The 27,002-nt window shown below is 55.1% G+C and overlaps 1 protein-coding gene across 1 annotated transcript in view; it reads right to left on the bottom strand.

The window, feature by feature from the left end:
• LOC137675715 (talin-1-like) overlaps positions 1-27,002 on the bottom strand; it is a 54,002-nt gene that overhangs the window by 9,696 nt on the left and 17,304 nt on the right. Inside the window, 44 exon segments of the mRNA XM_068421905.1 lie at positions 4,937-5,044; positions 5,160-5,345; positions 5,426-5,542; positions 5,851-5,976; positions 6,234-6,395; positions 6,397-6,418; positions 6,667-6,833; positions 7,787-7,933; positions 8,202-8,321; positions 8,445-8,546; positions 8,668-8,817; positions 9,008-9,178; positions 9,302-9,403; positions 9,526-9,554; positions 9,557-9,657; positions 10,005-10,094; positions 10,096-10,184; positions 10,427-10,567; positions 10,656-10,817; positions 11,140-11,283; positions 11,466-11,588; positions 12,569-12,643; positions 12,787-12,880; positions 12,980-13,119; positions 13,451-13,580; positions 13,582-13,643; positions 13,803-13,922; positions 14,010-14,218; positions 14,294-14,396; positions 14,506-14,634; positions 14,800-14,938; positions 15,104-15,213; positions 15,441-15,554; positions 15,894-16,022; positions 16,392-16,558; positions 16,657-16,951; positions 17,226-17,381; positions 19,066-19,164; positions 19,282-19,490; positions 20,291-20,399; positions 20,721-20,834; positions 21,476-21,656; positions 21,836-21,912; positions 22,123-22,224. Of these exon segments, the coding sequence (XP_068278006.1) occupies positions 4,937-5,044; positions 5,160-5,345; positions 5,426-5,542; positions 5,851-5,976; positions 6,234-6,395; positions 6,397-6,418; positions 6,667-6,833; positions 7,787-7,933; positions 8,202-8,321; positions 8,445-8,546; positions 8,668-8,817; positions 9,008-9,178; positions 9,302-9,403; positions 9,526-9,554; positions 9,557-9,657; positions 10,005-10,094; positions 10,096-10,184; positions 10,427-10,567; positions 10,656-10,817; positions 11,140-11,283; positions 11,466-11,588; positions 12,569-12,643; positions 12,787-12,880; positions 12,980-13,119; positions 13,451-13,580; positions 13,582-13,643; positions 13,803-13,922; positions 14,010-14,218; positions 14,294-14,396; positions 14,506-14,634; positions 14,800-14,938; positions 15,104-15,213; positions 15,441-15,554; positions 15,894-16,022; positions 16,392-16,558; positions 16,657-16,951; positions 17,226-17,381; positions 19,066-19,164; positions 19,282-19,490; positions 20,291-20,399; positions 20,721-20,834; positions 21,476-21,656; positions 21,836-21,912; positions 22,123-22,224 (5,622 nt within the window).

The raw sequence follows: 27,002 nt of genomic DNA, 5'->3' as shown, positions 1-27,002 counted from the left end.
TCTGTACTCTGCCCCCCCCCCCGAGCAGCAGCCCCGAGTCCCGTCTGGACCCGGAAGTTCCCGGCAACGAATCAGGAGAGGAGGGGGCGTAGCACCACCCCCCGTTGATTGGGTGATAAAGAGCCTCTGGGAGGGCAGGGTACAGGGTGAGTAAGCAGTGGCTGTGAGTAAGCAGTGATTGTGTGAGTCCCCGGGGCGGAGAGGCCACAGCGGTTTGCAGCTCGTTGGGGAGGGTGCTGACTCTCTCACAGTGCACAAGGCAAGGAAGGCGCCAAGGAGCTGTGAACCAGGGGTGTCACCAGGAGGTATTTTCCAGCTCAGTGAAAGAACAATGGTCTCCACCCGGCAGAAGAAGACCAAAATGGATGTGGGAACCCAGACAGAACTCCCACGGAAGGAGGCAATTGTGCAGGTCACAGGCTGCAGGGAATGCTACAGCGTCTCCGTGGTGACAGGGGGCTGTGTGCGCTGTGAGCAGGTAGATGATCTGCTCGGCCGAGCGGCACAGCTGCAAAGCCAGGTTGAAAGGCTTCAAGCAGAAGTAGAAAAGGCTTAGGAGCATTGGGGAGGCTGAAATGGAGATAGACTGGTGGAGCCAGGCTCTGCCCTCCCTGCAACAAAAATGGGAGCACCTGCCAGAGAGCTACCAGGATCAAGGGACCCCTGTACTCTGCCCCTCTCAGGTGGAAAACAATAACCTAGAGGAAAGGAGGAAGTGGAGGCAAGTTTATGGCCGTGGCAAAAGGCGAGTGCCCTCCTTGCCTACCTCGCCTCCACAGGTGCCTCTGAGCAATAGATATGAAGCCCTAGTGGAATACAGCCAGTCCAATGGGGATGTGGTGGAGAGGCAACCTATATCAGAGGTCCCACCACAGTCAGAAAAACCTGACAGGTGTATAGCTACCTCCTCCACAAGGAAGAAGAGAAGAGTTTTAGTGGTTGGAGACTCCTTCCTAAAGGGATCTGAGGGCCCAATATGCAGAGCTGACCCCCATCACAGGGAGGTCTGCAGTCTGCCTCGAACCTGAATCAGGGATATTACCAGGAAACTCCCCAACCTGGTGAAGGCCACAGACTACTACCCCCTGCTGATCTTCCAGACAGGTGGGGAAGAAGCTGCATCCCGTAGTCTGAAGGGGATGAAGAAAGACTACAAGGCCCTAGGACGGTTGGTGAAAGAGTCTGGGGCACAAGTTATTTTCTCCTCCCTCCTCACATTTTCAGGTGATGACGTGGGATGGAATAGTAGGATTCTCTCTATAAATGCCTGGCTACGAGACTGGTGCTACAGGCAGGGCTTTGGCTTCTTTGATAATGGCTGGTTTTATGAGACACCAGGCATGACCGTAATACATGGGAAAGGTTTATGTCGTAGGGGCAAAAGGGTTCTGGGACAGGAATTAGCAGGGCTCATTCGGAGAGCTTTAAACTAGATTCGAAGGGGGATGGGGTTGTAGCTGGGCTTGCACCACTGGGGCAATGCTCTAGTGTTGAGGTAGACCAGGAGGCCTCCCATCCCCCTAGGGTGAAATCGGTGTGCTCAGCTCGCTCCCTGAAATGCCTGTACACCAATGCACGCAGCATGGGGAATAAACAGGAGGAGTTAGAAATCCATGTTCGGTCAGGGGGGCTATGATCTAGTGGCAATTACAGAGACTTGGTGGGACACCTCGCATGACTGGAATGTGGTCATGGATGGCTATGTCCTGTTCAGGAAAGACAGGCCACTAAGGAGAGGTGGTGGAGTTGCTCTTTATGTGAGTGAGCAACTAGAATGTATTGAGTTCTGTCCAGGGGCGGATCAGGAGCGAGTTGAGAGTTTGTGGGTGCGAAGTAAGGGGCAGGCTGGCAGGGGTGATACTGTTGTGGGTGTCTATTACAGGCCACCAGATCAGGATGAGGAGCTTGATGAGGCCTTCTACAGGCAGCTGAGAGCAGTCTCTCAATTACAGGGCCTGGTTGTTGTGGGGGATTTCAACTACCCTGATATTTGCTGGAAGGCCTACTCAGCCAGCCATCCTCAGTCCAGGAGGTTCCTCCAGTGCATTGATGATAACTTTCTGATGCAAATGGTGGATGAGCCAACTAGGAGAGGAGCATTGCTGGATCTTATTCTCACTAACAAGGAGGGTCTGGTTGAAGCGGTGAAGGTTGAGGGCAGCCTTGGTTGTAGTGACCATGAGATGGTGGAGTTCAGGATCTCATGTGGCAGGAACAGAATATCTAGCAGAATCACGACCCTGGACTTCAGGAGGGCCAACTTTGGCCTTTTCAAGCAATTGCTAGGGGAAATCCCATGCGACAGGGTACTAGAAGGTAAGGGGGCCCAAGATAGTTGGTTAGCATTCAAGGACTGCTTCTTCCGAGCTCAAGATCAGAGCATCCCAACAGGTAGGAAGTCAAGGAAGGGTACCAGGAGACCTGCATGGTTAAACAGGGAACTGCTGGGCAAACTCAAGTGGAAGAAGAGGGTGTACAGATCATGGAAGGAGGGGCTGGCCACTTGGGAGGAATATAAGTCTGTTGTCAGAGGATGTAGGGAGGCAACTAGGAAAGCTAAGGCCTCCTTGGAATTAAACCTTGCAAGAGAGGTCAAGGACAACAGAAAGGGCTTCTTCAAATACATTGCAGGTAAAACCAACACTAGAGGCAATGTAGGCCCACTGATGAATGAGGTGGGGGCCCTGGAGACAGAGGATACAAAGAAGGCGGAGTTACTGAATGCCTTCTTTGCCTCTGTCTATGCTGCTGGAGGCTGTCCTGAGGAGCCCCGGACCCCTGAGGCCCCAGAAGAAGTCAGGAGAGAGGAGGAATCTGTCTTGGTTGATGAGGGCTGGGTCAGGGACCAATTAAGCAATCTGGACGTCCATAAATCCATGGGCCCTGATGGGATGCACCCGCGGGTGCTGAGGGAGCTGGCGGAAGTCATTGCTAGGCCACTCTCCATCATCTTTGCTAAGTCGTGGGCAATGGGAGAGGTGCCTGAGGACTGGAGGAAAGCGAATGTCACTCCAGTCTTCAAAAAGGGCAAGAAGGAGGACCCGGGTAACTATAGACCGGTCAGCCTCACCTCCATCCCCAGAAAGGTAATGGAACAACTTGTCCTTGGTGCTGTCTCTAGGCACATCGAGGATAGGGGGATCATTAGGGGCAGTCAATATGGCTTCACCAAGGGGAAGTCATGCTTAACCAACTTGATAGCCTTTTATGAGGACATAACCCGGTGGATAGATGATGGTAAAGCTGTGGATGTGGTCTAGCTTGATTTCAGTAAAGCGTTTGACACGGTCTCCCACAGCATCCTCGCAGCTAAACTGAGGAAGTGTGGTCTGGATGATCGGATAGTGAGGTGGATTGTGAACTGGCTGAAGGAAAGAAGCCAGAGAGTGGTGGTCAATGGGACAGAGTCCAGTTGGAGGCCTGTATCTAGTGGAGTCCTTCAAGGGTCAGTACTGGGACCAGTTCTATTCAATATATTCATTAATGACTTGGATGAGGGAATAGAGTGCACTGTCAGCAAGTTCGCTGATGACACCAAACTGGGAGGAGTGGCTGACACACAGGAAGGCTGCGCAGCCATTCAGAGAGACCTAGACAGGCTGGAGAGTTGGGCGGGGAGAAATTTAATGAAATATAACAAGGGCATGTGTAGAGTCCTGCATCTGGGCAAGAACAACCCCATGTATGAGTACAAGTTGGGGACAGACCTGTTGGAGACCAGCATAGGGGAAAGGGACCTGGGGGTCCTAGTGGACAGCAGGATGACCATGAGCCAGCAGTGTGCCCTTGTGGCCAAGAAGGCCAATGGCATCCTGGGGTGTATTAGAAGGGGTGTGGTTAGCAGGTCAAGAGAGGTTCTCCTCCCCCTCTACTCTGCCCTGGTGAGGCCGCATCTGGAATATTGTGTCCAGTTCTGGGCCCCTCAGTTCAAGAAGGACAGGGAACTGCTAGAGAGAGTCCAGCGCAGAGCCATGAAGATGATTAAGGGGGTGGAACATCTCCCTTATGAGGAGAGGCTGAGGGAGCTGGGTCTCTTTAGCTTGGAGAAGAGGAGACTGAGGGGGGACCTCATTAATGTTTATAAATATGTAAAGGGCAAGTGTCATGAGGATGGAACCAGGCTCTTCTCAGTGACATCCCTTGACAGGACAAGGGGCAATGGGTGCAAGCTGGAACACAGGAGGTTCCACATAAATATGAGGAAAAACTTCTTTACAGTGAGGGTAACTGAACACTGTTCCAGAGAGGTTGTGGAGTCTCCTTCTCTGGAGACATTCAAAACCCACCTGGACGCGTTCCTGTGTGATATGGTCTAGGTAATCCTGCTCCGGCAGGGGGATTGGACTAGATGATCTTTCGAGGTCCCTTCCAATCCCTAACATTCTGTGATTCTGTGATCTCACTGGATCCTTTCTACCACTCTCTTGGTTAATCCAGTCTTAATTTGCTTCTCGTAAACTACACTCATCTTGTTGGACAGTTAATTAAAGCAGCCAGCTGAAGTCCTCAGGAATAAACTAGAGGAAGACTGGATCAAAAGGGTGCAGCTGGCGCTTGCAGTCATCACCTCTGCCATCACAGGCACTGCCCCTCTCTCGCTGGCTGAAGTCTCTTACTCCCACCACTCTCACTGGAAGCTGCTTCAGGATTTTGCTCCTATGTTGTTGAATTTCCAGCGTCCACCTGTTAATCAGCCAGTTAATCTCCATCTGTTGTTAGCCAAATACCTTTCTTCAGAGCCTGTTCATCTCTCTGACATCTGCTTCCATGGCAGGGGCTTGGCCACGTACCGTGCCAGCACAGGCAGCGAAGGGGGCTGTGCAAAGACCTCAGTGGGAGGAGGTGCAGAGCCCAGAGGACCTTGGGGGTTTGGGGAGCATTCTGGCATCCACGGGCAGCCTCTGCACACCTTGGGAACCAGGGTGGGGACACTCACCACCAGCACATGCTCTAGCAGCTCCAGGTAGCCATCAGTGCACTCCTTGCCAAAGTGCAGCGCCCGCTGTTGCACATCCCTGCTCACCTCTGGGTGGTAGGTGGCTTCCTGAAACCCGGAGACAGCAAACCCCGATTCACATCCAGGCACCTCCCCTGTGGGGTGCGTGCTGCCCCCCACAAACCCGTGCTAGACCCACAGCCCCTGCTAACCCCTGCCATACCTTGCAGGTGCGCAGCCTATCCGTGATGGCGCAGCGGCTCAGGTTCGCTGTGGCGATGACGTCCTCCTGCTGACACGAGTTGCCAGTGGCCACCGCTTTGGCCGTGGCCATCGTGATGCCTTTCATCATACGGATGAAGTCCTCTGGGGTGGAGACCTTGGCGGGAGGCACGGGGGAGGAGAAGACCTGCAAGGCAAGAGGCAGCGGTGAGGTGTGGGGGCAGCCGGTGGGTGGGTCAGCAGCCACGCTGCTGTGGCTGTACTCACTGCCAGCTCTTGGCGTATGTGCTCTATTGTGGCCTCCAGCGCCCGTGTACCCTTCGTGGTCTTGTCCTCGACGGCCTTCACCGTCTTCAGCAAGGAAGTGACGTTTGTCACCATCACCTGTGGAAGGGAGAAGAGCACCAGGTAAAGCCCCATGCAAGCTCTGGGCTGCTGCCGGCACCTGTCCCTCCCTCATGGTTTGGTCCAAAACTGCCCCATCCCCATACTCCACTCACATCACCTCATCTTGTTCTCCCATCGATGCCTCCTCTGCATGTTGTGCTCCACCTTTTATGTGCCCCTTCCTCCCACCTTGCCCTGACTGCACCTCAGTTGTCCTCCTGCCCCCAGGCAGGCAGAGAAGCCCCCCTGCTCTTTCTCCAGCCCCCCTGCCCCATCCCCTCCTTCCCATCATGTCCAGCTCAGACCTTGTCAGAGTTCTTCAGCTGGTAGACAGCAGGGTCATCATCAGCTTTGCCAGCAGCTGCCTTGGTGGCACTGATCAGGTCCCCAAGTGCCTTGGCCACATCCTTCACAGCATTGATCAGGACCACCTGGGGGAGAACAAGACCAGGGCAACAGCTTGGCTACGGTTACACTCAGGCTGGAGCTGGTGTGGCCCAGCAGTGGGAAATTTGGACACCCCAGGGTACATGGTATACACAGTCCAGCTCAGCCAGCACCAGCCAAAGCCCAGCCAGTCCTCTCAACATGCAGAGTTCAGCCCAGAGCACCACACACCACCTTCAACCCTCAGCCCCTTCAAGCAAGCTATGAGCAGCCTCCATTCACCCCACACACCCCATCCCACCTGAGTCTCTGGGTCTTCAGATCCCAGGCTGGCAGCACCCAGCTTCACCACCTCCACCAGGTGGGTGATGGTGGACACAGAGGACTGGGCAGCCTGGGCTAGCTTCTCCTGGCTGGCCGTGGCATTCTGCACCAGCACCTTGGTGTCTTCCACCAGCGTCTTTGGCTGTCTTCAAGATGCCCTCCCTAGGGAGAAGAAGGGAGTCAGAGAGGACACAGCCCTCTATACACACACACTCACACGCTCCTTGGGGTGTAGAGAGACTCCAGACCCTGCCTTCTGTACGTACAAGCTGGAGGGGAAACACAGCCAGCATAACTTGAACTTGCAGCTCTCCTTGGGGCTGGTCCACAGCTCAGAAAGATGGGAGACTGCAGGACAGTCTGCCCCCCTGTCTCTGGCTGAGCAGAGGCTGGGCAAGGCACCCAGGTACCTGTGGTCAGCGAAGGTCTCCGAGTTCTCCCAATTGAGGGTTCCTGCCGTGGCAAACATGATGGTGGTGTCGAGGTCAGCAATGACACCAGAGATGGCGCTGGCTGCTGTGATGCAGGCTTGTGTCCCACGGTTTCCAGCCTGCAGGGCTGCCAGCACATGAGACACCTGCAGGGTATGAGCAGGGTGACTGGGGGAGCAGAGCAAGTTCAGACAACTCCCACTGCACACCTCTTCCGACACCTCCCCAGGACGGAGCCGCTTCACACCAAGGAGGGGAAATCAGGAATCGTGTGGTCTGGACACCCCTTCTTAGCTTCCATATTTTTACCTTGTACCTATTGTGTTTGGGGGTCCAGGAGATATTGGACTCTGCTAGTTTCCAAATGAATAAGGTTTGCATGATGGGCATCAGAACATCGCAGCTCATTCCTTCTTTAACTGCTCAACTCAATTTCTATACTTGGGCAACCACTCATAGGAGAACATGTTTCCTGATGGAAAGCAATCTCGGAAAGGAAGGACCTGCAGGAGGCCCTGAGCATGCAGACACGGGCCAGGCACTATGAACAAGTGTTTGTTTTGCTTTTGTAACCTTGCTTACAACCATTGCTGCTCTACCCTTATCAACTAGAGTTTTTTAGCCATATTTTTGTCTGTTATTCATAAGTGTGCTCTTTAGATTGACTGATAGACAGGATGCTTTCCACCATGCCAGCAAAAGGTACAGGAGAGATCGATCACCCAGCATGAGCTGCAGGCTGGCTAGACACGCAGCAAATGCTACACCCACCACTGCAAGAGCTGATTTGGAGGGCCTTGGGCTGCCACCAGTGTGTAGATTAGTCTTCCCTGGAAGGACATCATCGGCATGTCAGCAGGCAGCACCTGTATGTCACGCTCACCCATCACAGCACCAGCTGCTGTTACAAGTGCCTGGAGAGGGGGATCCATCCTCCACCCCATCAGCTGAATCAGGCCAGGGCAAGCATGGCTGAGAGTGCTGACATAGCCCAACAGGACCAGGGGAGAACCCAGCACAGTGGCTCCAAGGGCACGTGGCTCAGTCCAGCATCCCTCCCACTTCACCACACCATCGCACCTCTCTCCAGGCCGCTCACCTTCTCAGAAACCTTGCGTGCACTCTCTATCAGCTCCTTCTTGGTGTAGGCATCGCTGGGGCTGCACTGCAGGGCTCCAGCCTTAGTGACCAGGGCAGCACAGCCATGACCCAGCTGCTGCACCTGGCGCTTGATGTGGGAGCCAATCTGGAGGGGAACACGTGTGTGAGAGAGCCAGCAGGGATACCTGATGGGAAACACCAGCCACCCCCACCCAGCTCCTCTCTCCCAATCCTCCCAACTCAGGAGGAAGAAAAAGGAAACATGGCTTTGCTCCACGTTTCCACACCGTGTTGCAAGGGAGGTCTGAATGCTGCCTGCCCCCAGCTCCGACAGGAGGTTCGAGTGTCCCCGTCCTCTGCTCTCATGCCCCAGCAGGTCCTGCTCTGCCCCATGGCACACCCCACGCTCACACCTCCTCATTCTCAGCAGTGAGCACAGACGGCTTGGCCACTTGCGCCAGCTGCCCGTAGTCGTTGGTGAGCTGGTTGGCCAGTATACCCAGCTCATCTGGGTTGGTGGTGGATTTGGTGACCTGTCGATAGAAGAAGAGCAGGAGGTGGAAGGCCCTACGCTGGGACAGGCAAGCAAGGAGGGTGGTTGCCCTGCCTGGGTGGCAGGCACTGTTTTCTGTGCTGATAGACTTGCTTGCACTCACCATCTCCTGCACAGTCACTGCGATGGCCTTGGCCGTCTTCACCATCGTGGTCTGGTAGTCCACAAAGGTCCCCTCTGGCTCACCCATCGGCCCCTTGTTCAGCTGCAAGAGGCCATCAGGAGAGTCTGGCTCCAGCTCCAGCCCAGAAACCTTGTAGGGTTTGACTGACTCTTCCTCTCCTCCACCCCCAGCCCTGGCTGGGTCCTCTCTTCACTCCCCTCACCTGGTTGATGGCCTGGGTGATGGAGTCCACCATGCTCCCCACGACACCCGCAGCACTGGCTGCCTCGTTCAGGGTGTTGGTCAGGTCCTCCACCGCTTCCTTCATCATCTGCATGGCCTCCTCCAGAGCCTCCTGGGTGTGGGCAGCTTGCTGCAAGGATGAGCCAGAGCGAGGGAAAGCAGACAGCAGCTCCCCTCCTGCCACGGATGCTGCATGCTTACGGCAGCCCTGGCCAGGTTTTCGTGTCTGGCATACATGTGTGCGGCATGTGGCTGAGCCTCTCATGCAGCACCCATGCGCAAAGGGGAGCACGTTGTTGACACGTGCCCCTCCTGCTCACCTTCGGGTTCCCACCAGCCTCCTTGGCCGTATACAGCATCTGCAGGGTGGACTCAGCCAGCGTTTTGGTCTGGTCCAGGAGGTTCATCTGCTGCTGGTGGTTGGGTGTTTTGGAGGCAGCGCCAATAGCCGCTATAACGAGCGGCTCAAAGTACTGAGCCATCTGGGACACCTAGGGAAGAGCAGTGTCAGCAGCTTCCAGCCCTGGCTGCCTCATGTCTCTCCTCCTGCTGCGAGCTCCTCCACGTGCACCGAGCGCCTCGTCAGCAGCTCCCCATCCATGTCCCCACATTACCTTGTGCCCCAGCTGTGAGGCCTCGGCCCGTGCTGCACTGGCCACGGGCTTGATCAGGTTGCTGATCTCCTGAACAGCCATGATCATCTGGTTGTGCAAAGCCTGTCACAAAGAGAGTACGTTACGTGAGGCTGCAATGGGGCCGGGGTCACTGTGTGCTGCTGGGAGCCAGGGGGAAGGACACCTGCCCCAGTTGAGCTTGCAGCAGCATGTCCCCAACTCACCTCATGGGAGATATCTTCTTGGGGGGCAGCTGCTGGCTGATGGCAGCAAGGGAGGCCTGGTCCACCTCCAGCATGCATCTGTTCAGCACCTCGATGGCCTCATCACACTCCCACTGTCCCGGAGCTTTGTCCCTGTGCGACAGATAGATCAGCCCAGCACTGGCAGGCACTATGCCACCCCTTCGCCCCTGCCCTCAGCTGGTGCTGGCGAGGGGCAGGACCCCTTCTCCTGGGCCAGGGGCAACCCAGTGTCAGAGCCCAGGCACACATCCCCATCAACCTGTACCAGGGCTGGAGGAGCAGCTCCCGTACAGGACAAGGGATGGCATCTTCCATCCCATCCCTTGCCTCCCCACTGGCAGCGGCCGAGGAGAAGATGAGCCAAAACGTCCCTGGGGATGCTCACTTGGAGTAAGCCTAAGCAGGGGTACTCACCAGTGGGGAGAGGGCCATGACCAACTGGGCAGAACTTGCCTCACCTCATGTTGGTGATCAGCTTCTTGATGGAGTCTGAGACGGTGCGAGAGTGGCTGGCCAGCACCGACCACTGTGGCGGGTCCTTGGGGTTGAGCCAGAGAGCGGGTGGTCTGGATGAGGCTGGCAGAGCTCTCCAGCATGGTCTTGGCTGAAGAGACAATAGGCTCCATGGCTCTGCATCCCTACACAGGGAGACGATGGGCTGGTGACGCACACAAGGGACTGTGCGTGGCAAGTCACCCCCTCCCTCTCCCACGACCCTCACTCCAGAGCAGCCCCTCAAAGCCCAAGGCTTGCTGCCACCTCCCCATCACACCCCCCCAAGCTCCAGCCCCAAGCTCAGGGGGAGGCACAGCTCCTCCCCACCCTTCAGCAGCCCCTGTCACAGCCAGGCCATCCCCCCCCTGCCCCTGCAGCATCCTACCTCCGGGCTGATCTGGGCAGGAATGGTGGCAAACTCCATGTTGGAGGCAAAAGCTGTCAGGTTATCCATGGCCTCTATGAGAGGGGTGGTGGCAGCGTGGCACCGCTCCCTGTTCTCCTTGCTGAACATGCCATCCAGGGCCTGGTGTAGAGAGACTGAGGCAGTTATCCAGCCCCCACCATGCCCCAAATCCCATCCCCACCATGGCGCCCCAGCAGGGAGACTGCACCTTGATGGTCTTCACCAGGTTGGCCGTGCTGTTGGCCACCTCCTTGGCTGACTGGACGAATTGGTGCTTGGCCACAGGGTTGGCGGTGCGGGAGGAGGCTAGGTGGCACGTGTTGCACAGGGCCGAGGTGTGTTTTGCTACAATGGTAGCTGCTGACAGCACCTGCAGGGAAGAGCAGAGTAAGACAAGACCCACCTCATCTCCCCATCCCTGCAGCTCTCCCTTCCCACCAGCCCCACATGGGGCACCAGTGACCGCAGAGGTCCCTCTTGGGACCCAAGAAGGATCATCAAGGTCCTGCATGCCCATACAACCCCCCATCTGGACTGTCACTGTTGCCAGCTAGTTCCCAGTACAGCTGATGGGGCCTGATGAGACACTACCCATAATTTTGGCCAACTCTTGGGACACAGTTCTTCCCACTAGCCTCACACTCCCTTTCATGCAAGAAAATGCCCGTAACGGTGCCCCACCTCATGCTTACCTGGGACTGGGTGCAGGCATGGTCCACCAGGTTCTGGCAGGCCATCTGGATGGCTTGGTTAGCTCTGGCAAACTGTGTGGGGTCTACCAAGCCCTGCTGTCCAGCCTGGCTGTTGGGGTCTGAGACCCTCACAAGGTAGGCAGCCTAGGAGCACGAGAGAGGCAGTGGGAGCTTGCGCATGGCGGGGAGGCTCAGAGCAGGCATGAGCTGGGGAGGAGGCTAGCAGCACCATCCCACGGGACCAGGCTTGGAGCAGCTTGGGAGGGGTGTGTACGGCAACTATGCACCAAGCGTAATGCTCGGGGCTGGGACCTAGTGCACCTCACCTGGGCAGCTGCCTCCGTCAGCCCGCAGAGAGCTTTGGAGGCAGCACTGATAGACTCGCCAAACTCATGCAGTTTGCTGTTCTTGGCATTCTGGGAGATGCCAGCCATGGACTCGCCCAGCACCTGCAGGACACACCACGCACCAATTAGAGACCACCTCCCCCTCCCACAGTGCTCCCAGGCTCAGAGCTCACTGTGCTTCATCAACGGTGAAGGAACCACCTTTCCTTTTGTTCCCACATCCTTCCCAAACCTCATCCTTCCCCAAACCTCCACCCTGTCACGGTTTAAGGCTGGGCCGGCTATTAAACCGGTGGCAGATGTTCTCTATTAACCCTCCTCCCCTCGTAGAAGGGGAAGGGAAAGAGAAAAGGGAGAGAGACTTATGGGTTGGAAAGTTAAAACAGTTTTAATAAACTATAATAATGAAAAACAGTATAATAATAATAATGGAAATAATCAAATATATACAAATATATACAAAACCAAAATCGAGCTCCCCCGATGTCGGTCACGTCACCACTGGCACTGCAGGGCAGGCTCTGGGAAGGCCCAGGCTGGGCCCAGCGACGGACAGGAACTGGATTCAAGCATGCATGGATCAGGATTGGGGGCAGCAGGAAAACAGAGAGAGTCCTCTTTGGACACCAGCTATAGCAGAAGGGGGGTGAGAAGGGAGAAGAAAGGGCCAAAGGCTCCGAGACCCTCGTGATCCCCCCGCTTTATACTGAGAATGACGTGTATGGGATGGAATACCTTCATTGGTCAATTTTGGGTCACCTGCCCCGTCCGCTCCTCCCTGGAGGTGCGACCCTCCTGCGGCTCTTCACTCGTAAGCAGTGAGGAATTTAGCAATGACCTTGGTTTCTCTAAGAATAAGTACAGCAAGAGCCTTTCTGCATAACATCCCTACCGGTGCCTCAGTGATAACTACAAACTTAGAGCGTTATCAGTCCTGGAAGCAGACACTGTCTGCAAAACATGCAGTTAGTTTCAGAAAGTGCAGTTACTTAGAAGAGACTTAGCTGAAAGGAAAAATCACTGAAAGGAAAATTGGTTCTGTTTTAGTCCAGACCAGGACATGCCCCCAGCTCAGGGCTCACCTTGGAGTTCTCCATGATGCTGTCAAGGCAGTTGAAGTAGGACATGTCATTGATGGTCTGGGTGGGGTTCACCGTCTCCAGGGGAAGGGTCCATGCCCTCCGCTTGCACCTCTTCTTCACCCCCTCCCACCCCTCGCAGCAGGGTGCAGCTGCCCCCTCCTCACCAGCACCCAGCCATCTCAGCCCCTCCACTGCCTTGGCAAGATGTGACTTCTCACCTCCAGCTCCCGCAGGGCGTTGTCGCACTCCTTCTGTCCCGGCACCTGCTGGGTGCACATGGTGATCATCTGGTTAATGCTGTCAGTCATGGCCCTGCCAGGGACAGGGGAGAGAGACCCATGGATCAGTGCTGGCTCCGTCACCCAGCCCCACTGCTACAGCAAACAGCTTACAGGGAGCGGTTCCTCCTACCATGCTGCTGCTGCCAGCTGATTCTTGAGGTTGGGGGCTGTGGGGTCGGCAGAGAGCGCCTTTGCAGCCAGCAACAGCTTACTGGAGGACATGGAGATGCTCTTCAAGTTCGACACCACCTGCACCTGGTCTTCCTTATTCTGCAAGGAGCCAAGAAGAGTTACCTTCAACAGGTTTCCAAGCTCCACACCAACCCTGGGTCTTCTCTAGTGGTTTCCAAGCTGAGATGGTTCCCTTCAACTTGTCCGCCAACAGCAAGGATATGGCAGCAACGCTCACTGAACCAACCCAAGCCACTTTCCCCCTGCTGCTGCGGTTTTGCACAGCCCCAGACCCCCATCTCACCGGCTGCATTGGCCACAGCCACCCTAACCACCACTGCCTGGCCACCCTGCCTGCAGTCAGCTGCCTTCCCAGGCACCCCAAACCTCTCACCATACCCAGGATCCCCCAATGGGCATTTGCTCTCACCGGGGACTGGCTGGCCATCTCCACTCCCGCCTGCAGGAACTCATTGAAGTCCTGCCCAAATTTGCCAGAGGACGTGACCAGATCTTGAGAGGTGCCACACAATGCCTGCACCAGCTCGTTGGCGGACTGAGCCCTGCGGCCGCCCGTTCAGCTGGCTCTGCACCTCCTGAAAGCTCTTGGTGCTGGGAGGGAACTGGAGACAGGGAGAGGGGTTAGGAGAGGCACTGAGAAGAGGATGGAGATGGAGGATGAAGATCTGGCACCTGCTTGGGGATGTGCTAGAGATGAACCCAGCATGGACAGACTGGCTTGCATCCCTACAGGGCTTCCCCCCTTCCCCGGCTCAGCTCACCAAATCTACGATCAGCCTCTTGTTGGCCTCTCCCACTATGCAGATGGCAGCATCCACATCCTGCTGCCCTGGCAGGCAGTTGACGCAGTGGCTCAGGGCCTGTGATGCCACCTTGGCCACCTGCAGAGAAGCAAAGAGTGGTCACCATCCCCTGGCTAGCCCCATGCCCTTCCCACGGGCTGGCGGAGGGCACTGGGGCTCCCCCACCTGGGCCAGGCACTGCTTGCTCTCTGGGTCACCGGGCTTGGCCACCGCTTTCCATGCCTCCTCGATGAGGTTGTTGGCTTTATCCATGACATCGTCAGCACACTCCAGCATGGCGCTCTGCACCTGCGGGTCAGGGGTGCCGGCCGCCACACCGCGGGTGGTCTGGCTGAGCGAGCGCAGGGCCTGGGCCACCTCTCGGGCGGCAACTCCTGGGGGGATGGAGAGGTCAGTCGTTGCCAGTGCAGCCCCCTCCCCTCTCCCAGCCCTGGCGCAGAGGCCAGTACCTGTGTAGTTCTCGTTGCCCTGGGCCACCTCTCCCAGAAGGTGAGCAATGGCAGAGCTGACGGCTTTCATGCTGTTCCCCAGGTCCTGGGCACACATCTCCATCTGCGGGGGGATGAATGGGGACGTGCTGGTGGGCTGCACCTCCAGCCTCCACCCCGGTGGCTCCCCTGCCCCAGCACCCATCCCATGCCGCCCTTCCCCATGCCCTCGCCGTCTCTCCCGGCAGAGGCTTGAGCTTGCTGTCACGGGCAGCTGCCTTAACTTCCTGCAAGTCCCTCTCCAGGCTCTGCACGAGACCCAGCACAGAGTCTATCTCCAGGGGTCCGCATGCCTCCTGAGCCTGTGATGGGGGAGAACAGAAGGTGAGTGGGGCGACTGCTGAGCCCACCCTGCCGCAGCAGAGACCGTGACCTGCCACTGGGCTGTTTCCATCGCCCCACTGTCCCCACCCTGCTCTGCGTAGCCAGGGTTCTGCCGGCCGCACGACAGGATCCAGCCCTCTCACCTTCTGGGCAGCCGTGCGGAGCTCAGCCAGAGCCACAGCCAAATTCTTGGCACACTGGCTGAGCTGCATCGCGGAGGCTTGGTCCGTGATGGTGGGGACAGTGGCCTTGGCTGCAGCTACCATCTCCCCACCAGGCTGCTGGGCCAAAAGAAAAAGCCGTGAGAAGAGAACAAACATGCAGCATCTCTCTGCTGCCCACGTGCAGTAGGTTTCCTGGTATCTTAGGAGGGCCAAGCATGGTATGAAAGCTGTAATGCCTGTGTTGGAGCCGGTGTGGGAGGCTCCGGGCAGCGTGGGTATCTGCAGGAAGTTCTGGCTGGCAGCAATAAGAGCCAATTGGGTGCTGGGGCTGTCCGTCTGGGACCAGCTTCCTCGCACACCCTGTACCAGCATCGGGATCTGCTCTGCCACCACCTGCCAGAGAGGAGGGTCACTGGAGAGGCTCAGCTGGGAGGAGACAGTGCTCCCCATGGATCTAATCTAGGACCAGCAACCAGAAGACTGGCTCCCAGAGAAGCCGCACAAGGACCCCAAGGTCTGCCTGCCCACTGAGGCCGAGCATGGAGTCCTGGCATGGCTGATGGGAGAAGGAACAGAGACAGGTGGCACAGGAGATGCCAGGATTAGGCCCGGACCCTTACCTTGCAGCTCTGTACCAGCTGCTGCTGTGTGGCGGGGTTCTTGTTGGAGGAGGTAGTGTGCTGCGCAGCAGCAATGGTCTGTGTGGCGAAGGCGGCGGCTTGCTTGGCTGTGTGCTGGCAGGGGGAGGCATGGGTTAGCACTGGTGGCAGGGCAGCCTACCCCAGAGCCTCCCTGCCATGCACTGGGGCCCACCTCCCCCTAAGCTTCTTCTTCCATGCCTTCACCTGTGACACCGGAGCATCCCCAGCACCCTTGATGCCTGGCATCCCAAAGCAACACAGTGCACACAAGGGAAGGGAAGGGAGCAGTGGGGAGGTCTCTGCAGGATGCAGCATGGACGCTGTACATGAAAAGGACGTTATCCCTCCAGAAAGCTCAGGGACACGGTGGCTCCCAGCCAGGTCTTGTTCACTGACCATGCCTGCTCGCCCTCTATGGCCCCAGTGTCTCACCTCCAGCTTGTGCACAAGCTTCTTCTTGATGGCGTTCTGGGCTGCGGCGTTGGTCGCCATGCGGAGCCCCTCCACTGTCTCGTGCAGCCGCTGCTGCTGCTCCTCACTGTCTGGATGGGCTGCGGCTCCCTGGAGAAAGCAGGAAACCCATCACACCTTGCAAGGGGCCCCTGGGTCCCTTGTCCTCCTGACAGCAGCAGCTGTGCTCCGGCCTGATGCTGGGGAACACCCCTGAGGCAGCCCGGCTGCTTACGGTGCTGGGAATATGCCCAAAGCCTCTCCCAGAGAGCTCAGCAGCAGGAGAGCTAACAGCTCCTCTGCTACCACCCACAGCTTCAGAAGGAGCCCCGCTCCATTGCACAGGTCCTTGGCTCAGTGCAGGACCTTACTCCAGGAACTGCTCCCCGACCCAGAGGCTGCTTGTCCCCTCCGCAGCGCTGAGCCAATGGCGTTGGATGGGGGCCAGAGCCAGCGCCCATCCTCCTGCACGCCACAAACCTTTGCAGCCTCCACCGTCTTGGTGGTGGCATCAGCCAGAATCTTGGCTGCACTCAGCAACTTGCGCAAGTTCTCCAGGTCTGCTTCTCTCTCCGCGTCAGCTTTGATGGTGTTGACAAGGTCAGAGGTGGCCTGGGCCAGAATACGAGCCTGACGCACCATTTCCCCTGGGAAAGAAAGGAAGGGTGGCCCATTAGCAAGTCCCACAGGCTTGCCACCTCCCCACCCACCATGCTCTACCCTGGGTGCCATCAGCCACTCTCACCTGTGTCACCCATGGAGCTGAATATGTTCTCAGTGACGTTGAGGATGGTGTCAGTGGCCTGGTCATAGCGCCCGATGGGCTGCCCGCCCGTGGCGTGCTGCTTGATATGCTGCAGCAGGTCGTTCAGGGCCTGGGTGACGGCTGTGGCTGCCACCCCCACTTGCTTCAGGAGCTGGTCATCGCTGGTGGCCACCTTGGAGGCCTCCACACAGCCCTCCACCAACTTGGCCACCAACTTGCCAGCCTCGATCAGCTGCTCCTGGCAGATCAGGGAGCTGATCGTGGGAGCCACTACCTGGAGGGGAGGAGGAAAGGCTGGGCAGCGAGCATGGTGTGCTTCTTGTAGGAGCCAACAGGGACAACTGTCCCCAACTTCTGCTCCTCCAAAGAGGATATTCAGCATTTGGGGGTGGCAAATGCCTGAGGCAGCCCATGCTTCTAGTGCCAGACCCCTAACATCCCACCTGAGGACATGTGGTCCCGGGCACACCTACAACCCCACCAGCTAGAGCTGCCACCACCCAGGTGATGCTTGCAGCCATGCCGAGGCAAGGGTTAATGCCGCTTACCTTGGTGCAGGCCACCAGCTGGGAGGTGGAGAGGGCCGAAGTGATCACCTGTGTCTGCAGCATGGAGTTCTCCGTTTTCTGAGCCACATTCTTGGCTTTGAGCACCAGCGTGGCGGTGGCACTGGCCACCGCCTTCGCGAGCTGCATGAGCATGTCCTGGGGGGGGCGGGACTGAGAGGGTCAGTGTGGGAGCAGCAGTGGGAGCATCAGCAGTGGGGGGGAGGCTTTCATCCACCCCAGCCCAGCACCAGCAGCACTGAACACCTGGAGTAGTTGGCAACACCTCAAACCCATCCTATCGCGTGCGACAGCCGGCGGTGAGGTTGTAACTTGGCTTCGAGCCGCAGCCTGCACCGCAGCACCTCCTTGCACCAGAATGCTGCCATGACCACCGCCCAGAGCAGCTCAGGCACCGCTCAGCATCACCCCGACACCCATGACCTGTTCACTGCCTGCTCCCCAGGCAACAAGTCCCTGACTACCACAGCGACAACCTGCTGTGAGGCACTGCCAGCACTGCCCAGTTTCACACCCCATGCTGGGCTCTGGCCAAACAGCAGGCACAAGCCAGCCACGAGCACAGCTGCACTGTGGGCAGCATCCAGTGCCATCCCATGGCACTGCCCGCCCATGGGCTCACCCCACCAGCAAGAGGCGAGCAGGAGCTGCTGCCCACACCGGTCACCTGCACTGCAGGCATGCCAGCTATTTTCTAGCTCTTTAGCAACAGGCTACATCTCTGCTGTCATTCCTGGGGCTAAAGGGGGGGGTATGACACAGCAACCGGCCTCCTCTCCCCCAGGGGCAGCAGGGAAGGCATGGGGCCACCCTGCCAGCACACAACAGGCGGCGACCAGCACAAGGCACACTGCTTCCCCACCGGGCACCAGACCCAGATCCATGGTGAGTGGCCCTGCGTCCTGCAGCAGCTAAGCCTCTGGCCACCAAGCCAAAAATGTCACAGCATCCCCTCACCTCCTGCAAGCCAAGACTACTCCCATTGCAAACCATCACCCTTCCAGACAGGAGGAGAGGCTGGAGAGCACATGCACCCAGCTCCAGAGTCCCCAGACTGCAGCATCCGACTGCGGCAAAGAAGTGGCCACCCCGCCAGAGGAGCCCAGGGAGGGAAGTAGATAGATACACTCAGGTCTGGCAGCTGCAGGGCAGAGCACCTCACACGTGTGCAAATTGTCTTCCAGATCCTGCAGTGACTGCAGTGAATGGAAACTCCTCCTTTCTGGAGTCCGTTTTGGTCTATACTACAGCTGGATCCCCTTGCCCAGCACGGTGAGCTACCTCCCTTGTGCTAGAAGCAGCAGTCATGGGAAAACAGGCCAGCTGGAAGCCATCTCAGCCAAAAAAAGAAAAAAACCCCAAAAACATCCCACAAGGCTCCAGCCACCCCAGTTCCCCGATGGGGGGCAAGCAGGCAGCTCCAGACCACGGGCAGGTGGTGTCAGGCAGGAGCAGGGGTGGCTGTGAGGAAGGATTCCTGGAGCAGCACTTGCCCAAGTGGCAACCCGAGTGCATGGACTTCTGAGAGCTGACCACCAGAAAAGCAGATTTTTGACGAGAACCCTTCTCCAAAGAGTTCAGCTGATCATCCCCAGAGGAGCACTCCTCACATCAGAGAGGGCAGGGACCACCAAGCCATGCCTACAGGCATTATATCACAGCTGCTCTAGGGCCAGAGATGGGCGATGGCCTGTCCCTTCTCTCAGCAAGGTCAGCTCCATGCGCTGGGCCAAGCTTTGGCCTGGAGCCCTCCCACCAGTCCTGTACAAAGGTTAATGGCTTTAGGGAGCAGGTGTCCCTGGGTGCCACCAGGTGCGCTCACCTGGAACCAAGGGTCGGTGTCACTCTCCCCAATCTGCTGCAGCAGCTCCCTGCTGGTCTGGCCCACGAGGCCAGCAGCCTGCAGGAGATTCTGGTGAGGCTGTGAGGAATGAGGCAAAAGCAACACCAGGCTCATGAGCAAGCCCTAAAATCTCTCCCGATGGTTCCCCTTGGCTTCCACCCACCTCTCGGCCTCACAGCCCTTTCTGTCCCCCACCTCAGCACTGTCAGGCTGCGCCGTTTTCAGCAGGTCCGAGACAGCGCTCGCCAGGTTCTTGGCTGCCTGCAGAAGCTGCCACCCGTTTCCTCCCTCGTCCTCCATCAGCACAGCCAGCAGCTTCACACCCTTGGACATTTCCGTCAGGTTGGAAGAAATAGTGGTGACAGTGCAGACCACGGCAGTGTAGTCCGTGTCCACTGGATCCCCTGCACAGGGAGGAGACAAGTCAGGATGGGATATGTTTCAGTGATGCTCCAAGAGCATCTCCATGCCTGTCACTGATATGGTTCTCCTTCCCAGGAGTGGGGGGAGAGACGCCCTGGCTCCTAAGCCCAAAAGATCACAGAATCACAGAATCGTTTTAGTTGGAAAGGACCTTTAAGATCATCAAGTCCAACCATTAACCTAACACTACCAAGTCCACCACTAAACCATGTCCCTAAGCACCACATCTACTCGTCTTTTAAATACCTCCAGGGATGGTGACTCCACCACTTCCCTGGGCAGCCTCTTCCAGTGCTTGATACCCCTTTCTGTGAAGAAATTTTTCCTGATATCCAATCTAAACCTCCTCTGGCACAACTTGAGGCCGTTTCCTCTCGTCCTATCACTTGTTATCTGGGAGAAGAGACTGACACCCACCTCTCTACATGGTCGCATAGGCTAAGTTTGGGCAGGAGAGCCTGGGGAAGGAGAGATGCACCATGCTGCAGCTGTGCTTGGAGCTATAGCAGGGACTGGACAACACGCTCCTGGTTCAGAGGATGGCAGGTCAGCCAAGGACTGGGAGGAAGGACTGGGCTGGGCACAGGCAGGGATGTTGGGGGATATAAAGGCAGGGCAAGCTGTGGGGGCATGGCCAGCTCTACAGGCACATTAGCAGCAGTCGGGGCTGATTTAGCTCTAGCTAGGGCAGGCTGGCTCCCTCCAGTCTCTGATGGAGGGCAGGAGATGCAACCTTCAGCCAGACAAGAGAGACCCAAGTCTTCTCCAACCCTCCATATACCTGCAGTGAGGTTGACCACCGAGGCTGTGCCAGCAGTGATAGCACCCACTTGGGAGTGGATCTCATGCTTCGACTCATCCATCTTGTTTTTGCGCCAAGCTTTGGATGCCTGAAATTGGGAGAACGAGGTCAGGAGGTGATGGTGGAGGTGGGGAGCTGCACCCATGCTCACACAGAATGATGCAGGAGAGAGGAGACAAGAAAGAGGGAAGGAAGAACTGTCACCACCCAAAACTCCCCAGCCCATCCTGACCAAGTACCCCCCTCTGCTCTTGCCCCCTGAACTGGATAAAATCCCACCTCTTTGCAGGCAGCAGATCTTCCTGGGAGCTGCTGACATCTCTCCTAGGAATGCGGCCAGCCTCACCCAGCCTGGCTAGCAACCTCCAGCGAGGTTTCCCCCAGCACCCCCTCTTCACCTGGCACTCACAGCATCCTGCCCGAGGGGTGGCAAGGTCTCGAAGTTGTCCAGTGTAGCCTGGGCTGCGTGCACAGCCTGCATGCTGGAGTTGATGGTGCTGGTCAGGGCTTGCTGGGCTGAAGTCTGCAACACAGGGACAGACTGAGGTATGCAGGGGCTATGCAGGGGCTCCACATCCAGGCTCAAATATTCAGCTCGTGCACCCCCTCGCAATGTGGTGTAACATGCTGTTGATGACAGTGCTCTAGGCAAGCGCCTTTGCAGAAGAGGCGTGCACCCAGCAAAAAGGGGGTCTCCCCTCTGCACCTCCCCCTGGGAAATGCCCCAGCCCGCTGCAAAGCATCTGCACAGGGTGGGTATGAGTGAGTCCTGCAGTTAGGTAGCTCCTAGGGAGCAGGTGCAGAGGGACCTATTTAAATGCTTCTCTGGATGCAGAAAAGGATGGGGGGGGGGGACCAACACCAGGTGTAGGGCTCTGCTGCAAACCATGGCACTGGTGGGGCTGGCTGGGCACAGCAGCTTGGGGTGGCACAACCTGAAGGAGAGGCTGTGGCTGCCGGCCAGGGGAAAAAGGACAGGGTGGAGCTCAAGTTTGCAGGACGCCAGCTCAGCCAGGCCAGCAAGCGCACGAGGCCAGTGGCACAGAGCCCCTGCTCTTCACGACAAGCAAACACCTGGACATGGACCCAAATGGACGGGTCTATGCGAGCCTGACGGGCACCTCTCAGAGTCTGTGCCCTACGATGGGTGTGGGGAGAGCTTACCAGTGGAGGCATGTGCCCTCGGTGCATCTGGCTACTGGTGATTTGCAGTTGAGCCTGCGGCATCGTGCCCACCTGGAAGTTTTCTGTCCCTCCAGCCCCTGTCCGCATGATGGCTGGCAGGGCCACTGAGCCCAGTTCTGCCTTGCCTACACGGTTAAACTGCTGCTGCAAGACAGTTGACCTGAAATGGGGAGAAATACCAGGTAAAGGGATGCCCACGGCCCTGGCACCAGGCTCTCCAGGAGTGCTGCTGCCAAAGGACTGGCAACTCTTCCTCCAGACACTGTGCTGCAAGCTTGGCTGGAGCCCGTTCTCCATTCAACTTCTGGTTGGCAGCTAACTTGCTCCTAGAGGACTTACTTCTTTGGAGACACGGAGTCTTCCAGCATGGTGGACTCCTCATCCCCCTCCAGTCCAAAGTGGTCTTTGCTCTTTTTCTGCAGAGGGAAAGAGAAAACGTCAGCCAGCACACACCTCCCAGCCTCCCCCTCCTCCCGCAGCCCAGGCACCATACCAGGGCCATGGGGTCCCCCCAGCAGCACCATGTGCCAACGGCTGTCTGGAGACAGCTGGAAGGGGCACCCTGCACCCTCTCCGGAGAGAAGACGGTTATCAGCACCCAGCTGCCCTTCCCAGCACATCCTCACCTTTTTCAGGATGATGTCGATGTAGCCAGCAATCAGGTGGGCGATCTGCTCCCCCTCCGTCGTCTGCACCGAGTAGTAACCATCCTGGTAATCTCCAAAATCCTGCAAATGCGGCGGGCGGCAAGGAAGGCACAGACTCTGAGATCGAGGATGCAAGGGCCTGAAGCCGAAAGGCCTAAGGCTTTTTATTGTTATGCTACTACCCTATTTAACTGCTACAATGCAGGAGCCAGACTAGGCAGTTCAAGATAACATCAACATTCACACGCTAAGCACTCATCACCCATTCTGGCAAGAGCCACAGTGTCCTGGGCTCAAAACATCAACAACCATTCCCTGTTTTCAGCTCTGTGTTCAGAACTGACCTTCAACACATGTTTACTTCTTTCATGCCTCAAAAAGCCCTGTGAACTGGTCTCGGCTCCTTTATCTCAGAAGCAAGCAAAAACTATTCTCAGTGCAGTGTTCCCAAGCAAATCTTATGCTCCCCAAGTAAAGCACAGCTCTTTGCAGGCTGAGGGTCTTCCACATTTCCCCCTTGTTTTGTTTATTCGATGACAAGTGTGGTCATGATGTGGGCTTTGGCTTTTCAGAGTCCTCTGATTGCAGACCAGGTAAAATGAGGAACTCGCAAACCGAGAAATCTCTGAAGCAGCACTCGGGGCAAAGGCACACAAGCAGGGACGCAGGCACCGCGGAGTTCAGTTCCTGCTAGAGAGAGAGTGAGAGAGATTCCGGGCCTGCTGCCTTTGCCTGTATATTAGGGATTTCTGGCAGGCGGTAGTTTTCTACTGTGCTTTGATCTTTCTCACAGCAGGGCAGGAATCTCAGGCATAAACAATTAGGTGCCCTTGAGTCTTATCACAGGCCTATGTTATCTGAATGCAGATGCTCTACTTGTCCAGCACACAAGACTAAATAACAGTTAGTAGTATGATATACATGTTTTTTGACACCCCAGGTGCAAGTCACTTGAGCGTGTTTACAATCCTCCTTGCCAACCTTCCGTTATATTCCCACATTCTACCCCCTCGCTCAAGAGACCGCTTCTCCTGGGTGGGTAGTGCAAAGCTGGACGTGCACATTTGGCTTGCGGGGTGTAGAGCAGAGTAATCTACAGAGGCATGCAATAAATACATATAGAAAAAGGAATAAACATAGATATCTATACAATAATGCTGTAGCATCACTAATTACAAAGAAGGGCCAAAGATAAACAAGACTGTGAACAACATCCCTGTAGTGTCCAAATTTACTTGATTCACACGCTCTAGAAGAGATAACTGCTGTGAGAATCAAAACAGTATCTTCTCCTCAGAGCCACCTACACGTGTCAACAGAAAGGCCTTAACCACGCTTGCGCGGAAGCGAGGTCACACAGCAGACAGCACAACTATGGGGGGACCACGACCACCAGAGACCACCCAAGACCCCTCGCAGCATGCTACTTGCGTGCTCATCCAGTCATTTCAGCATTCCCCAAGTAATGCTGGGTGTCAGGTTGACTGTTCTACGTTGCTTGCGTGGTCCCTGTACTTTCAGCGTCTGCATTTCTGGTACCGGGTTCTGGTTGCGGTTTCTCCAGCTCATGGTATGGCTTCACGCATCTCGCAGGTAGCCAACGAGGACCTGTTGGGAGTAAAACACAAGCATATCCCCTCCCCCATGTCAACAATTCTACTGGTCCACGCCAATCAGTCGGGCCTGGCAGATCTTTATACCAAACCTTAGGATTTTGTGTAAAGGGTACTTTACCCTGAAAATGTCGTTCCACTGCCGTGGTATCTAATCGAGAAGATGACCGATTTAGAAAATGTAAAGTGAACACAGCCATATCTAATTGTTCTTGAGGAGCTGTGGCTACACTCCCCCTTTTTTGTTTTTGCAACATGTGTTTCAAGTTTTGATGTGTCCGTTCAATTATGGCTTGTCCGGTGGGGGTGTGCGGGATACCTGTAACGTGAGACACACCCCACTGTTGTAGGAATAAGGCCGCTGCTTGAGATACGTAAGCGGGTCCATTGTCTCTTTTTATTTGTTTGGGGAGGCCCATAAGTGCAAAGCACCTTGTCCAATGTTTCTTAACATCCTGAGTCCGTTCCCCTGTAGCTGCAGAAGCAACAACATAACCAGAAAAGGTATCCACAGTAACATGAACATACTTTTGCCTGCCAAAAGGTGGATAATGTGTAACATCTGTTTGCCAAATTTCATTAGCCTTCAGTCCCCTGACATTTACACCATCATGATAAGCTGCAGTATTATATAGTTGACAATCGTTACATGCCCGAATAATATCACGAGCCTGCGTTTTTGTCAGAGCAAATTCTTTCTGTAAACTGCGAGCATTTTGATGGAAAAAGGAGTGAGATAATTGTGCATGTTGAAATCGTTGAGTAAGGGAGGATGATGTTATGGGCAAAACAGTGTACTTATCAGCTACTGCATTCCCTTCTACCAGAGGTCCTGGCAAGCGAGTGTGAGACCGAATATGAACAATAAAGCAAGGATGCTGTCGTTGCTGAAGCAGAGTTGCAATAGCAAGGAAAAGTTTATATAGCTCTTTATTGCTAATTTCTTTGATAAATGCAGCTTCTAAGCGGTTAATAGCGCCAACAGCATATAGTGAATCTGATACAATATTAATAGGTTCACTTGCAAACAATGTCAGAGCTAAATGTATTGCAGACAATTCAAGAAACTGAGTGGACGCTTCCACAGTAATTGATGTGTGTTGCCATTGTGCCTTTTCTTTCCAGGCCGCTACGGCCTTCTTTGTTTTACCTGAGCCGTCTGTAAAAACCGTTTTTGCATTTGGTATAGGGTGAGGCACCATCACTCTCTGTGGCTGTAAACAGAGGGAAGGTAAGGCTTGCAAGATTTTATTCTGTGGCAAAGTAAAATGGATATCATTCAAATAATCAGCCAGAGCAGCCTGAAATTCAAGGCTGTCCCTCATCAGAGTAATGTGCGTTTCCTTATGAAAGGGTAGGTAAATAATGTCAGGGTCTCGACCTGTCAGCTGCTGTATCCTGAACCGTCCTTTCTGAATCACCATAATGACCATCTCCAAAGGGGTCGTAATTGTTTTTGTAAAGGTGTGTGATAAGAAAACCCATTCCAGGGTAACTAATTGCTATGATTCTGTCAATTGAGCAAATAGCCCATAAGGCTGGAATTTCATGTGAATCACAAAAAAATAGAAGAGGCAAGTGTAAGATTATACGTCCTGCTTGGGAAGTTGTAAGTTTTTGAATTACCAATGCCAATTCCTGTTTTGCTTTGTCAGAAAGGATTCGAGGTGAAGTTAAATCTGAATCCCCCTTCAAGGTGTTAAACAGGGTACTTAACTGTTCAGTAGAAATACCCAGCACAGGACGAATCCAGTTAATTGTCCCTAGTAGTTGCTGCAAATCATTTAATGTAGAGATATTGTTTACCAAACGAAGTTGTTGTGGTCGTAAGGTTCTGGTAAACAGTACCCATCCCAAATACTTCCAGGGCGGTTCTGTTTGTATTTTTTCTGGGGAAATATGAAGCCCAAATTGTTGTAAAGAGTCTTTTAGATGATTTACAGTTTTCATCAGTTCTGTCTGTGTCAAAGCTGCAATGAGAATGTCATCCATATAATGGTAAATCAGAGACTGTTTAAAAACACTTTGAGTCGGCTCTATTGCAGCAGAGACCACTAACTGACAAATTGTGGGACTGTTCATCTTTTTTCTTTACTGTCGGCTTTGGGCAGTTCTTTCTAATATGTCCCATTTGATTACACTCAAAACATTTCATTTCTGCTCGTCCCACAACGAGTTGCTGAGCCAAGGCACTTGCAAGTAAAGTAGCTTTATGCTCTTCAGAACCCACGTTCTGACAGGCTTTAATAAATTCTGCTATACTTTTGTAAGAGTTTTTTAGAGGGCCCAAGATTTTTTGACAATCTGCATTTGCATTTTCATAAGCCAATTGTAATAACAGCGTTTCTACTGTATTTTCATCATCAATCTGCCTGCTCAGTGCTGTTTGTAAATGATCAATAAATGTAACATAGGGTTCTTGAGCTCCTTGCCTGACTGCCGCAAAAGAGGGCTGGCGTTTCCCTGCCTCCGGAACGCATTTCAGGCACTTTAAAGCCAATGCAGAGATCTGTTGTAAACGCTGCCGAGGTAACCGTGCCTGTACCTCTGGTGTCACATACTGATTAATTCCCAAATATTCTTGCCTATTTTCCAAAGTGTCTGCAGAAGCAGCCTCCTGGTACTCTGCCAGCCACACTGAATACTGTGCAGGTGTTAAAATCATCCGTAAAAGTGACTTCCAATCATGTGGAGTCATAGTATAGGATTCCCCAATGACTGTTACTAAATTTGAAGTATAGTTACTGTGCAAACCATAGTCTCTCACCGCAGCCCGTACTTCCTTAATCATTTCATAACTAAGGTAGCGATACTCAGGAGAATGATTTGGACGATAGATTACCGGCATCGCCGTCAGCATGGCAAAATCTCCTTTACGAGCAGTTTCCTCTCCACAATTTTCTGCCAGCGTTTTGTATTTCGTTACATGAGACTCTGGTACCTTTTCAGCAAAGCCAATAGGTGGCTCGGCAGACGCCGGATACGGAGGAGCTGTTGGTGTTAACTGTGCTCTGCCGGTAGCCGCTGCCGCCTGCGAGACCCCCCGCACCGAAGGGACGGCCGCAGCCGTTTCTTTTACCAATGTTAATGGTGGGTATAAATTGGACTGTATGTCTGGATCTGTGAAATCAAGATCGTAAGGATCGTCTGATTCTCCGGAGACTGTTTCATATACAGGCTCCTGTTGCTCCTTCACATCCACTAAGGTGTTAATAGGAGTGGATGCCAGAGATTGCAAATACTCCT

This window comes from Nyctibius grandis, chromosome W (genome assembly GCF_013368605.1).
Source record: "Nyctibius grandis isolate bNycGra1 chromosome W, bNycGra1.pri, whole genome shotgun sequence".
NCBI classification, from domain to species: domain Eukaryota; kingdom Metazoa; phylum Chordata; class Aves; order Nyctibiiformes; family Nyctibiidae; genus Nyctibius; species Nyctibius grandis.
This window is presented reverse-complemented; position numbering and strand designations above follow the sequence as displayed.